Below are 14,997 nucleotides of genomic sequence, written 5' to 3'. Positions count from 1 at the left end.
TGCAGAGGATTAACCCATTCCAGAAGTCCAATGTCTTCTTGACCGCTTTGATGCCAGGACAAGATGAATAAAACATGCTACTCATTACTTTTAAAAAGCATTTGCATAAAATATATTGCTATATTTTACTACATTTTCCTGTTATGCAAGCCCACCTTTATGTGGTGAGATTTATTGCATGCTAAGATTTATTGACTTATTTCAGCATGGAAATGACTGTTAAGATTGACCTGTCAGCAGTTTTTAATTTAATTGCTCTTTGATCCTTCAGCCTTGAACATATTTGCATTTCCAACTAAGCATCTCTTGGCAACACTTGTAGAGTACAGCAGAAAGCAGTAGCTGTGATGAAGAGTCCTAAGGAAGCCTGTGAGTTTCTCTATTTCTGGATGTGGCCCCATCATCTGATCTTGAATTACTGCAGGTTTTCAATCTTACTTTATCCTTAAAAGAGTGCTTTTGGGTGGCAATAATATTGCTTTCATTCCCTAACCTTTTAATTCCATTCTGACTATAGAATAGGCAAAATCTTAAAGGAACAATTTCCAACTTGAAACCAAAGCCAGATATATATACATCTGCCCATATTCTGTGTTACATGCCCCCACAGGGTAGGGGGATGAAACTTGTGGCCACTCTGCATGAAAATATGTCTTAGCTTGCTCCTTAATATAAAGCAAATGTCTATGAGGATGGAAGATTTCCATGGCGTTTATATGGAAAAATATTACACAGCATCCTCCTCTGTGGAGAAAACCAGCACTAATACACAATGTAGTGCAAAACTGACTATTTGGAAATAGTTAGGATTATCAGGACTATAAAGGAGAATGAGGATGTGGAACTGCCCTCTCCTGGAATGAAAGATCTGCTCTGATTCCCAGTTTGAACCTGGAAAAATTCTCTCTAATGACAGATGCATAGGATAAAACCAGCAAGCTTTAACTTGTATAACTGGGCTTAGAAGCACACTATGTACAAATGCTGGCCCCAGTAGCAGTAATGCAGTAATTTTACATAACACGGAATTGTTGCTAAATTATTCATCAACACATAAAAATATAACTCTTTGCAGTTCTGCAGCACTGGCTGTCTGCAAATTGCCTCTGAGAGTTCCTTCCATAAGTTGGGAAGTCTGGAACATTAGCTGGGAGGCTAATGAATGAGGGGATATGCATCATGCAGTCAGCCAAAACACTACTCTGTTTGGTTCTGGCTGCTTAGGGAATGTGCCAGGTACAGCCACCACCTGGGCTGACTGAAGGACTGGGGGCTGGGTTTTATCAGCAAAGGCTCTACAGTGGGGATAGCTGAGTCTTGTCTTGAACATGTTAACTAACTCACCAGGTAGATATATCATCCTGTTATGTTCAGCCTCAGTATCTCACTGATAACTTCCAAAATTCAGATCTAACAGTAGTTTTGGTGACCTACTGCTTACTGAGGCCCCTCCTGTACGTTGTTTGCACTGTTATATGTTGCTGTGGCAGGGAGCGTTGCAGCTCTTTGGGTTGCTTATTCTTAGGTTCTGTCAGAAAGCAGATGCGTCCACTTCCTCTCCCTTTGGCATTATCATTGCCTCTGGTTTAAGAAGAGAAATTACACGGGCTACTGGCTGCTGGGATCTGGGTACTGTAGTTGGCAAACAATGGATCATGAATCACTCTCCACCTCAACTGCTGTCCACCTGTGGAGCCTTTGCTCATTGCTTCAGCAGAAGCACTTGGTTTGCCATCTTGAGTACTGGATAAATCAAACCACATTTTGGCTTATCACAAGGAAAAAAAAAAACAAACCCAAACCAGTGACACAACCCATCAGTGATGCCCTTGCCGCCCAAATCAGAACCCTCAAGTTGTGACCCACTCACCCGTGCCAAGCACTACAAGGGGCAAATGCCAGAGTTTCTGACAGAAACCCCTCTGTTGAACACATGAAACAAGACAAAGGAAACCCATGCCTCTTTGCACTGTGCTTGCTTTGTTTCTATTGCAGTAAACACAGGTTCCGATGTAGAAGACAATGATGTTCCACAGTCTTGTTCTTTCAATAAGGTTTCCTTTTTTAACTCCTGACTTGCAAACTGCACAATGGTGTTTGTTTATGAATAATGTCTTCTTTCAGTCTGGTGTTCAACTGCAACACCACTATGCTTTGTTCAGGGGAAAACCTTTTAGGGCTTCAAGCACAATAATGACCTCAGAAAAGAGACATAACATGTATGTGTTTTTATCAGTCCACAGACAAAAAAGTAAAGAAAAAAAAAAAAAGGAAATTAGCTGAAGATAGCATTATCTGGAACTGGATTTGACATTGCTTCCAAAAGTGACTGTGTATAGCTGTTGTGACTGCATCAAAACTTAGTCCCTGACTTTCTGAAAGTTCCTATTTTACAGGACAAAAAAAGCTACTGTTAAAAATGGAAAAGGATCCCATGGTAGAGATGCTTTTTAAATGATTCCCGACCTTCTGAAACGATGAAGGAGACTCTGTTTGTGCGTGCTCCTGTACATATGGAATGAGTGATGGGAGGGAACAGACTACGGAAGCGAGCTTGTTCCTAAAATCCTTAAGTGTGAAAAACATAATATTCCTGTTAAGTAGGTCTATTTTCTATCTCTTTTTGAACTCTTCAATATTGCAATAAATCAGAAAACTGTTTAAAAAAGAACAAATAAAATCCTCAAGTTGGTAGACAAATACAGGAGAGAGGGACTTTTATATCTGGTACAGCATCATGTAACCTGTTAGTACTTAAGCAAATTATATTTATTTAACGAATACTTAATAAATATTTAGTAACAAAAAAAAAAAGTACTTTTTTTTTTTGCTCTTAGAAAGGTTCACCCATCTTAGCATACTTTGATGAACCACCCTGGGAATGGGTAGTTCCACACATAGAAACTTTCTCCAGCCACATGAAGACATCAGCAATGAATCAAACTCCCTACCCTACTCAGCAACAAAAAAGAAAAGCAGATGCAAATAGTGATGCACCAAATCCAGGTGAACATTACTGAAAAATCAAGAATTTCTTTGTTTCATTTTATGTTTAAAAAAGGAACTCAATCATCATTGCAAAGGTCATTTTCTGCAAGCAGGGGAATGCAATCATTATGGCAGCTAAAGTTATAGCAGGGACATGGCATATTTTATTGTGTGTGGTCAGCAGCAACAAATGGAGTAAGAATGGGAATAGTCTAATAAATGTTAACAGAAGTCTCAGAAGCAAAGCACAATGCATATGTAACTCAGCAGAGGATTAGAGATGAGTAGAGAAACAATACACACAAATAAATACTCTAAATATGTAAAAGTTGTTAATTAACGGTTGCAGAAGCCAACTATTTTTCATACTGCACCAACAAAGAACCAATTTATAAACATTTCATTCAGACAAACTGATTCAAATCAAGATTTGTGCAGATCTTTGGATTCAAAATAAACCTTGTGCTTAATGCTAAGCAGCACCCAACAACAAAACTGCTTCTTTCTTTTCTGAAGAGGTTAGAGGGAAAGCTATCCCAGGGTGGCATTTTCCATTGTTTCATAAATGCATCTCTTGTTCTCTTCCTTTTAGTACTGACGAAGTGCTAATTATTTTGGCTGTAGCACAAATTGTGCAAATCACTTGTATGAGTCTGGGAAGTTGGACTCTGCCATGTCTTAAACTCTAGACTAATGTGCATGTCAAGGTCTTCAGGTCCAATACTTTGCATGACTAACATTAGAAGTCTGTTTCTACAAGAAAAAAGAATCTATAATGAAGGCCTGTAAGTCAAATAGCTCACGCAGACAACCAATATTATTTAAAATTAAAATTTAATCTAATCAGAGAGATTTAATGCTGGCTTAATGGTTGAGTAATACTCCAAACTCAAGTTTTAAAAAAATGTAAATAAAAACAAGTAAAAAAAAAGGAGAGGAGACATACGAATTTTTATTTTGAGACATTAGACTGGACTTCTCTATGCTCTGAACACTGATTTATATCTGTAGAAGAAATAAAGATACGAAATCCAAATTCTCCATTCAGTTTCCCTGGTGATACCATTTTTTCACCTCATTTTAGTCTCTTACTAAAAAAGATAATATAAAGGGTTGGATGAATCAGGCATGCATCAGACTCTTTCCTCTGGTTGAACTGAGGTGAGAGCATGTGGGGACAATCTAGGCTGAGAGATACACTAAGGAAAAGGGGGGCTCGCTGTCCTTTCAGTCCTTCAGAAACAAAAGCAGCCTGCAGACTGTGCAGCTACAGGTGCCGTTAGGGATATGTCAGGGACTAACCTCGGCAGCACGTGTACCCCTAGACACAGGCTGTGTCTGCACTAGCAAACAGTGTGGGGCAGTAAGAGCAGCCATATAGATGAAAATACTTGGTGCTTAAGACACAATGTCTTTAACAGAGATATTTCAGGGCTTTCCTTCTAACTTAGGATGAGTTAAACGTTATTACTACTAAAAGCTTTAATAGAAAGTTACTATATGGAAGAGTCATACCTGTAACTAGGCTTCATTATAAATGAGTTTATAATAAGAGCTATACTCACTTGGGGTTAAACTGAGTTGTTACCAAGAATTCAACAGCACCTAGATGATAACGTAAAAGCAGGCACAACTCCCATCAATATGAGAAGGGAATGAACAGCCAGCCTAGACTTCCTACTGTAGACAGCTGAACTCCCCCTCAATTTCTAGTTTGAGGTGTGACTGAGCCATCAGGATTTTTTGTAATTTTTTTTTGCTGTCACAGTGAAGATGACATCTTATCTTGTTTTTATAGTGTTTTATCCATGGGAATTAAATACTCCGAAGTTTACCCAGGAATAACACTTAGAAACTTTAGTTCTATGCAGTGCCAGCATCCAGAACCAGAACCTTTGCATTGTGAAGCCCAGAGGATATTATCACCTAACAATCTAGTTTTGAATCCCTTACATTGAAAAGTAAGTACTCATATAGGGTATTACACTAAAAGGGTGCTAGTAAGGAGAGGCTACACACCCAGGGCCTTCAGGCAACACTAAGAACAAGAAGGAGATCTGCACTGAATTTTGTCTTGCAACACCTAACAAAGGAAGCTCTATTTCCTGCTAGTGGGACTATCTGCAGCATTCAAACTTACGAGTGACTAAATCCTTTTCTGTGATAACATTTTCAATGCTAGTATTTCTGATCTTCAGCATACTGAGAAGACTTTTAAGGCAAAAGAAGGCTAATCACAATCAACAGAGGTTATCTTATTTATCCTACAGTGAGACAGAGCACCTTAATTCTGAATATATTAGCTTTCCTAATGAGGAAATGGAGCATTATCAGTACTGCATCATTACTGAAATGTATACTAAGTGACATGTTGATTCTAGTTGGTGATTTCTACTGCATTACTAGGTTGTTAGTTGTGAGCTCTTTCCTGGCTTGAGACATTTTATATTAGACTTGAGATATCAAGCACAGCATACTGGTTTGCTTAAGTCCATCTCTAGCTCTAATTTCTTTCTGTAAATGGAAAATATTTGGCAAAAAGACCATTTCAAGCCATGTCAGGTTTTGATTTTGTTTTTATTCGTGGCACTAACAGATATCAATATTTTACAATATATAATAATATATAATATATAGTCACATTAACTGCAGATGGCTAAATATTCTTGTGCTTTCAACAGTCCATAACTATACATTTTAAATTCCAGCTCAAAAAAAAAAAAGAATCTGCCAGCACTCTAGTCTATGATTATAAAAATGTAAATGTACAAACTTCCTCTTCTTCAGTGTCATTACAATATAGGAAATGTGAAAAAGCGTTTTCATTCGTCCTTTTTAAGTTAATCAATTCAACGAAATATTTTCAAAATATGTACAACAACTACCAAAGTAGTTAACATTTGAAAAAGATGCTGCTATAAATACTTGTGAGACAACATACAACAGCAATACAAATTAGAAATAAAGGGCCAACTTATGCACGACCTGAACAAGAGTCCACAAAAGTCCTGGTTACTGATATAAACCAGCTTCACTTCGTTTTGCAGCGCAGGAATGAATTCTACATCTTGGACCTCTAAGCAGGACTCTGAATCTTATTTAAAACCTTCACAGTCTGTTGCAAATAGAGATCCTTTAAGGTGGCTCAATATTTCTGAAGTGCCACGAACGTTACTAGGGTTCAGCATATCTCTGCATATTAGCATTCTATACGTCATATCCCATAAGTAACTTTGCAATAGACACTGTCTCACATTCATTATTAATTGCCTGCTTTCTCAGAGCTCCACCAGAGATACAAAGTTAATTTAATTTTAAAAACCAGTGACTCCAGCATATGACAACTTAGGTACCATAACTTTTTTCTTGTGATTGTTTTTTATAGACCTTTATTCTGATTTTCACTCCAACCATTTACAGTCCTTTTTGAAATCAAATAAGAAGCAAGTAAATAGTTTGAAATAGTTTGAAATATTTTTAACAACTTAAAATGAATATTACTTTTCAGATAGCTAGTAAAGTTTTTAATTTTGCCCATAAATACAATTAAGTATTAACACAGGACTGCACAGTGTTTATATTCTTATTAACCTGCCAACAAGAATGGTTTATTGGCAACTTTAAATATTCAGAGGCAAAACACAATTCCTTGGCACAGAAGCTTTACAGCAGAGCAACATATTTCCCCCTTAGAACCATTATGCAGGAACACACAGAAAATTAACTACAGCTTATTTTGGCTTGTAGACGAGAATATAATAAACTTCTTGATGTTTTTTGCCACTTCAGAGCTTGAATGATGATTATGGATGCATACGGGGCTAGATTTTCCAATTATCTGTTCTTTTCATATGATTTAAACAAGCAGAGGGACCTATAACAAAGAAAAGCACAAGATCATTCAAGATATTTTTAAACCTCCAACTGCTGACATTGTTAACCAAACATTCTCCTGTGAGGCTGCTTTCAAGCTTGGTCTCTTCATCTGCTTCTTGGGACTACTTAAATCTTATCTGTTGTTTTCTAGCTGTATCAGTTGGTTTAATGAAAGGTGCTATCCTTCCCTAAAAACCCCACAACGCATATATACTTACGTATGTTGCAGCTATTTAGGTTGTAATTACACAATTTCTGGAACACAGGTGATGTATTTTTCTCTGAAAGTCCTTCATTGTGGAATGAACAGAAACCCAGGCTATAAGTGTGCAACATCTGACAGTCAAAATCTATTCTGTGTCAGCTAGCTGTCACTGGCCATAAAAATCAATTGACGAGTACTTTGCTTCCTGATTAAATGAAGGAAACTCCCAATGGCTTTGATTCAGGAAAATACTTAAACAAATGCTTATCTTCCTTCCCAGTCCTCAGGTCATCTAAGCATATGCTTAATTTTAAATTCATATGCTAAGGTGCTCTTCCAAATTCAAAGTTACTGAGCTTTGATTCTATCATAGAGATATACATTGAGGTCAGCGCAAAAACTAAACAGGAATCATGTATTTGATCATGCCTAAATTTACCATTTTGTCCTTAGTATCCATGGCAGAAACTTTATTCTTGAGGAAAAAAATAGGTCATGATATAAATTATTAGCAAGGTGAAGAGTTCAAATTATTTTCAAGTTTCATCTTTCAATTCAAACAGCATGCAAATGCCTGCCTCTCATTGTGGATGGGAACTAGAATCGCTTCATAGGCTCATTTGACTACCTGTATATCAAGTTTGGCCAACCTTAACGTGGGGGCTCCTGCCCCATTTCCAGCCTACCAAAGCCAACATTAACTGTGGCTTTGATTCTGTAATCCTGTCATTGCACCCACAGATACTGATGGTACAAAACAGTATTTGTTCATTCACAATTATATATCTCTGCTTATGTGAGAACAGTCCACTGCTTGACATAAAGGTATAGAACTAGGTCATGCTTCCTAGAAGACACTCAACGTGCCATAATTCAGATCAATGTGTTAATTGTTGACAACCAGCTCCAAATTATCCCAGTGTACACCATGGACTCATTGTAATGGTGCAGTAATTATCTTACCTGGCTCCTTTGATTGCCAACAGAATGATACACTGCACGTATCAAGGGTTCACATGACCTAATGCCTATGCCAAACACTGGCACGAATGCTTGTGGATACTGTGATGGAGCCAAAATAATTTTTAAAATCTCAGTGAGCAAACAGAAAGGGCTGCTTTGGTGCAACTCTTTGTTGGAAGATATATGGAATCTGCAGAATCTCCCTTGCACATACCATTAAGAAGTGGTCTATAGCAACCATTTTACCGTGAGCCTGTTCTTCAGAGATATAACTTGCCTTCCCCACCATTTGCAGGCACATTCTCCTGTAGTATTTCTACCAAATCTCTGGGTACAACTCTACCTAAAATGAATGGACGGCATATAATCTAAAGGAACTTTTATAGCTTCTCTTCTTTGGTAAGATTTTTAATCCTGCATGGACTTGTGCTGCAACTATACCTACAGCTAGACATCTAACAGGTTATTTGCATGTGTAGTTATGTTTTTTTCCACAGATAATCATAGTAAATCCCAAGGCAAGTTACGCAAAACCAAAAATACACATGCATTGATATACAGAACTTCAGAAATCTAGCTAGGTTATTTTGCATTTTCTGAGATGGGAAATAGAAAGTTAAAAACTGGACATATAGATCTTCACTATATGATTCTGTTTGACACAACTGAAGGAAAACACTACTTCACTTTTAACATCAGAAGCTACAAATGGTACAGTTCTATGACCTGAGTTTTGCCCACCAGAATTAGCCAAAATCTGGTCTCAAATCAGCTGTTTATTTCCTAGATCAACTGATTCTCCTTTGCACATGAGGCAGACTGCATGGCTGGGAAGCAGGCTCCTTGCCAGTGAGATACGTTCATTTCTCAAGACAATTAACCACCAAAGGCACGGGGGCAGTCATCACGGTTGGTGGCTTTGCTTGATGCCACCTCCCTGACTTGCTGTTATACTTTGGATGTGTTGAACAATGTCAGGTTCCTTGACAGACCATTTCAAAAACTGAAGAAAAAGGTTACTTCCTGCACTTTGTCAGGTCTTTTCCAGTTGGGTAAATAAGTTCATCCTGTTACTGTGACATGCCTGTGTCTCCGGTCCCTTTAGGTAGGATCTGTAGTGTAACCACTTTCTAGCAGGTCTCTAAACTGCTCTGCACTGCGGATGAACCATTTTACTGAGCAGGCCCAACTGGGGACAGCAAGAGTGTGGACAGCAAGAGTGTGCAATAAAACAGAAGTCGTTTCTTCAAAACAAAGGGTGATTTATTTGCCAAAGCAGGCACAGTACTCCAAGAAATGGATTAAAGAAGAGCCAGCAGACTTAAGCACGTACTGCCTTACCTATACTTAGTATTTTCCTCAAGCACCTATTTCTGCTCCAGTTTGTTTTGGCTGACCCACTTAGAGACTGTGCCGTGCAGACCCTGCCTCTCAGCAAGGCAAGGTCAGCCTCCAGCAACTTCTCTCCTCCCTTCCTGCATAGTGGATCTTTTAACCTTAAAGTTCATGACTCTAGCAAATAGCTGTGTAATCAGGGGAGGAGTGGAGGAGTTGGCTTTTCACAGATATTACTAGAGCTCAAATGTTTGTTGGGATGCTCCTTATCTAGGCAATTGGTTGCTTTTTACATTTGGTTCCACTGACAGTCCCGTTTGATCTGCTTCCATTGCAAATATTCCTTCATAAATAAGCACTAAGTCACACATAACTAAGGAATACAGATTCTTCCCAGTTCTCCACAACATTACCTAAATAAATGACCTTGCTGTCAGAAGCCCTTGTCCCAGAAAGCTTTGAGAAGACAATGGAAGAGAAACAGACGCCATTACTGAACTGAACTACCTACTCTGCTGTCTAATTGCTGCAACCAAAATCTTATCAAGGACATGAGATCTCAGATGTCAAAGTGTCAAGATGACTTTTGTGTATACAAGGCTAGTTTCCATATCCAGTATCTGAAAGAACAGCACAGTAGTAAGAAAATCATACTCTGTCTTGGACAAAACACTGCTCTCTTTTATTTTCATAAAAGACCTACATAATGACACATACTCTTCTGTTGTTTCAATGTCAAAACTCCAAAAAATTACTCTGTCTTGGAAATGAAACAAGACAGGCACAGTATTTAGCAGAATACGTGAGAATATCTGGCGTATTTTCATGGCCTGCACTGGTTATCCAAGTGTTTTGAAATAAATCCACAACGAAATGGTGAAGACTCGGTTTCATGAGAAGAGCTACTGATTGCCTCAGAGACTTGGGCAAGAGCAATGCAATTGGAAGAACAAGAAATTTGGAAGGGTCAAAAAATAATTGCATCATGTATCCTTGAATGTCCAAATCCTGTTTTTTTTTCTGTCAGTTGGTAAAGTAGGGAAATAAAGGTCTGATTTCTTCAAAATTTGTACTCTTAGAATCATAGAGTATCTCAAGTTGGAAGGAACCCATAAAGATCATTGAATCCAGCACCCTGCTCCTCACAGGACTGCCTAAAACTAAGCCATATGACTAAGAGCATCATCCAGATGCTCCTTGAGATCTGACAGATTTGGTGCTGTGACCACTTCCATGGGGAGCCTGTTCAGATGACCAACCACTCTCTCAGTGAAGAATCTTTTCCTATTGTCACCTGAACTTCCCCTGACACAGTTGCATTTCCTCATGTCCTATCACGGGTCACCACAGAGAGGATTATCAGCACCTGCCCCTCAGCTGCCCTCCTTGAGGAAGACATTGACTGCAATGAGGTTGCCCCTTAGCCTTCTCCAAGCTGAACAAACCACGTAAACTCAGATGCTCCTCATAATCTTATGCTTAACATACTTACTTTTCACATGAAAAATAACAGCACATCCAGATTTCTGATGTAATCAGAACACGCTGATGTAAATTTCCCTGAAACACTAATTTGTTTGTGCCATTTGTATGATTCTGTGGAATTTCTGGTTTATGAGAAATCATATTTTTTTGGCTACTTTCAAATGTTAAAATTTGAGCATATTTTTTCATTATCCAAAAGAGGACAAGTATGCAATGTTTACACATTTATGGCTGGCATCAGCTAAATCATGTGTTGGGAAAACTACATCTACTTTTGTACACTCCCTAAAATCCCTGGATCAAAATCCATTCTTGGATACTGCAGTGTAACATTGGGATGCTTCCACTAAGGCCAATCGATCTGCTTCTCTTCACCAAAAAATGCAGTGTAACTTGAGATTAGGAAGAAAAAACTTTGATCAAAGAGGTTAGTGAATTTATCCAAAAATCACACACAGGCAACTGAGCATTTAGCCATCTGGGAGATGACTGATTCACAGCTGATCACAGAAGTGAAACACATGCCATTCAATAAAGTTCAGGCAGACATTAAATTGACCTCCCAGTTTTACTGACAGCTCTCAGCACATGCGACCAAGGTGTAAGTGTTGGGAATCAAAGTCTAGGACACACTACTGAAATTAGGAGAGAGTACTTATTTATAAATTTGCTTCAGGGTCTCATATCTGATCTTTCTTAAGTTCACCTTGTCTAAAGGACATACAGCATTATCTCAGATACACAGGAATGAAAAGGTAATGAAAATACTTTCTGAAATTATACACATGCTCCTGATTGTCTCTTTTAATAAAAAGTATTAACTATTCAAATTGTTGCATATATGCATAGGTGTGTTTCATTAGCTGTCCGAAGGTTTCAAATACATTCCTATCTTTGATTCAGCTAGAGAAAACAGTACATGTACCTTCTCCTGCTGGAAGAAAGAAATGTGCATCTAGAACAGCTTAAAAATGTCTCTGAAAACACAGCTAGCATACGTTGTTTCATCCACAGTAAAATATAAAAGTACATTTACCTTTCTTAACTTTGCTGCTGCAGCACCAGAGCGAATGGCCTCCATTAGAGCTTGCCTTGCCTCCAATGGGTTACCTGTAACTGTGGCAGAGGATTTAGGAGCTGCTGCTGACGGCTGAATGGGAGGTGGTGGCGGCGGCTGGGCAGGGGCAGGTGGGATACAAAGCTGCTCTTCCTGAAGGTCTTCTGCCTTCTGCAAGGATAGTTCTGCGTCCCTAAAACGCTGCAGCTCTTCAGAGGCCGAAGAGGAGATCTGCTCATGAGGCAGTTGAAAGAAGGTGATTAATATCAAGCATGGCTAAACTGTAATTATTTGACAGTTGATGCACTTTCATTTCGCTTGAATGATGCAAACCTTTGTTTGCTCATGGGGTCAAACATCTGTTACTACTCACTCACATCACTCAGCTGGGCTGATTACTAGCATCGAGATTTTGGCATTGAGTCTGTCTCAGAAACTCAATCTATTTACTGTGAGATCCAGCATCCTGCAACTCTTCTTGGCATGTAAGGTAAGAGAGAAAGTTGGACTTGGTATTAATTTGAAAACAACTGCAATGGTTTTGGAATCAGGGAGATATATTAAAGCTGAAATAGCCACCCATGAATCTAATTACTTTTTTGCAGTCTAGGCTGCACAGAAATAATCTCAGATGACAGGGATGATCTTCCAGATCTGAGCTCTCAGACATAGCTTTATTGAAAAAAATGCCATTAAACCCAAAGTTTCCAGCCATACTTGAAAAAGAAAAAGAAAGGACCAGAGAGAACTATGTGAAAGCACTGAGAACAAAATCAATTGATTCTTCTTCCAAGTGTATTTCTGTGGAATTTCTGAAACTAAAATCTCTGCACAAGTTAACAGCTTGGAAACTCATCCTACTTCAAGTGTATGCACATGAAAAAGACAATCTTGCAGACTAAGCCAGCTTTTCCATCAACTATCTCAAGAGATACTTTTGCCATTAACACCATTACTAGTAATAATCGTGATAAATTGTTAGTAATTACAATTATTTGGCAATAACTAGGAAATTCAGTATCATAGGCCACATAGGAGGTTTCTAAGCGATCTATTAGAATTCTCAGAGAAATTGAGACATAGAACTTTTGTGGTGAAAAATTAAAGGATTCATCTCCCATCAAATAATCCACAGAAAGCTCCTGTATTCTATTCCCTCACTGCACACAAACAATATATATATATGAGCATAACATCATGTTAGATAAAAGATGAACATTTGAGATAACATAAAAAGGACAGCCCTTTCATCATAGCACATCTGCATCGTGCCCTGTACACATACAAACATGGTCATTTAACTAGCACAGGTGACACAGTGAAAAGGAAGTGCATCGTTTCTAGGCATCTTTCTCTAAAATTATGGCAAAAGCTTCTCTGCCAAAAAGTCTCTGTGATGACACACTATCACTTAATTGTCAGACCCTCTTTTATACAAATTTACATTTATGCCCAATGAATGCAGAATGCAGTTCAGTATATGTGCAGATTGTTGCTGGTTAGCACATCCTGCTCACAGGCTCAGAGTAAGCTGTACCCTACCTGCAGCAAGTGCAGTAAGATATTTAGGGATGAAGTAATTCCCTAACACAGGAAGAGACATTTTCTATCTAATGCCAGCTATCTGAATATGTGCTAATGAACTGAGTCATTGCATGAGGGAAATGGGAACCTCCTTGCCAAGTACACATCTTTGGCTGGATTAGTCAACTGAGTGAAAACTAAGGCTAGAACAGTATAGGTTTTGGCTATTAGGAAAAAGAGATGCTTTAATGATTAGGTAAATCAGAGAGAAGGAATCATCCTGCTGTAGTGAATGTTGATGGAACACCAAAATCAATTACTTGCATGCTGCTTGCATGCACCATGTTAGCAGATAAACGGCATGAAGAAGGTCTAGTGTGTTTTCAGGTAACTGAGACTGGATGTATATGGTAGGTAATGCAAATATATTAATCTAACTGCATATTCCTAAAGTACAACTTCTCTGTTCAGAGAAGTTGTGGATGTCCCATCCTTGGCAGTGTTCAAGGGCAGTTTGCATGGCACATTGAGCAACTAGATCTAGTGGGAGGTGTTTAAGGTCCTTTCCAACCCAAACCATTCTACAATTCTATGCCACCTAAATGCGAAAATGAGGAACATTTGATGTCTTCTATGTACACTCCCTGTAATTGGTTTGGATTTCTATGTCCTTTCTAAGTTAAAAGCACACCATTTGAAAGAGTTTGTTTTATAGCAGAGGATAGAATTGGACTTGCGATACTCTCTGATTAAGTCAGATCTGGTCTTCTGTCATATAGTTTCCCCCTCAACTTCTCCCTTTGCAGCATGATGTTTAGTCTGTGGCATATCTGGGTGTATTTAAAACACCCTGTAGGAACAGACTGCACTTTAAGGATCACTTACCGTCTTGATTTCTTACCTTTTTCAGCTTTGAGGTGCCACTGTGGCCTCTAATTGCTGCTAGTAGGGCTGAGCGCGCATTCTCTGGCTCAGCATATGAGGGTTTCCCGTGATTGCCATTTAGTGCACTGTTTGAAACCTAGAATATGAAAGGAATAAACCTCACATTGTTATTAGATATTTACTTAGAGATAGCTTGGAAACACTTTTTGGCATTTGTACCAGAATGCAAACTATGAAGACTAATCAGTCTGTCTTTTTTTGGGCCTGCTTTTAAAACCCTTACTCACACTGAACAGTGAGGATATGTGTAGATAGTAATGCTGTACTTAGAGATGCAGTCTCATATCCCCTAAGCATGAAGTCAGTGGCAAACAATTATTATGCCCTAGTAATACAAAATGCAGTTTTCTTTCATTATAGTTATTCACAGGTTTCTCCACGCTGTGTGTTCCTGTTTTTACATAACATACTGAAATGAGGGTTCAGTTCTTAGACTAACCTCAATTACCTCTCGTTTATGCTGTGTCTATGCACCCTCTGCCTCTTCTAGCTAGTGCAGTAGCCGTGGTGTTGCATAATATACAGGATATGCAGAATAAGCAGCAGCTTGGTCTGTATTTTGCCATTATAAATTTTTCAAATGCCTTGTGTTCTCCAGCTCACCAGCAACTGTACCAGT

At 38.6% G+C, this 14,997-nt stretch overlaps 1 protein-coding gene across 6 annotated transcripts in view; it reads right to left on the bottom strand.

The window, feature by feature from the left end:
• Window positions 1-5,546: 5,546 nt before the first annotated feature.
• Window positions 5,547-14,997, bottom strand: part of COBL (cordon-bleu WH2 repeat protein) — a 115,387-nt gene continuing 105,936 nt past the window's right edge. For all 6 annotated transcript variants that reach the window (XM_018070081.2, XM_018070082.2, XM_018070083.2 and 3 more), the window contains 3 exons: window positions 14,335-14,454; window positions 11,889-12,140; window positions 5,547-6,862 (listed from right to left, as the gene is read on the bottom strand). In XM_018070081.2, coding sequence (XP_017925570.2) covers window positions 6,845-6,862; window positions 11,889-12,140; window positions 14,335-14,454 — 390 coding nt within the window. In that variant the 3' untranslated portion in view covers window positions 5,547-6,844. The remainder of the gene's footprint in view (window positions 6,863-11,888; window positions 12,141-14,334; window positions 14,455-14,997) is intronic.

This window comes from Manacus vitellinus, unplaced genomic scaffold (assembly GCF_001715985.3).
Source record: "Manacus vitellinus isolate BGI_N305 unplaced genomic scaffold, ASM171598v3 scaffold_17_pilon, whole genome shotgun sequence".
In the NCBI taxonomy this organism is placed as follows: Eukaryota; Metazoa; Chordata; class Aves; order Passeriformes; family Pipridae; genus Manacus; species Manacus vitellinus.
This window is presented reverse-complemented; position numbering and strand designations above follow the sequence as displayed.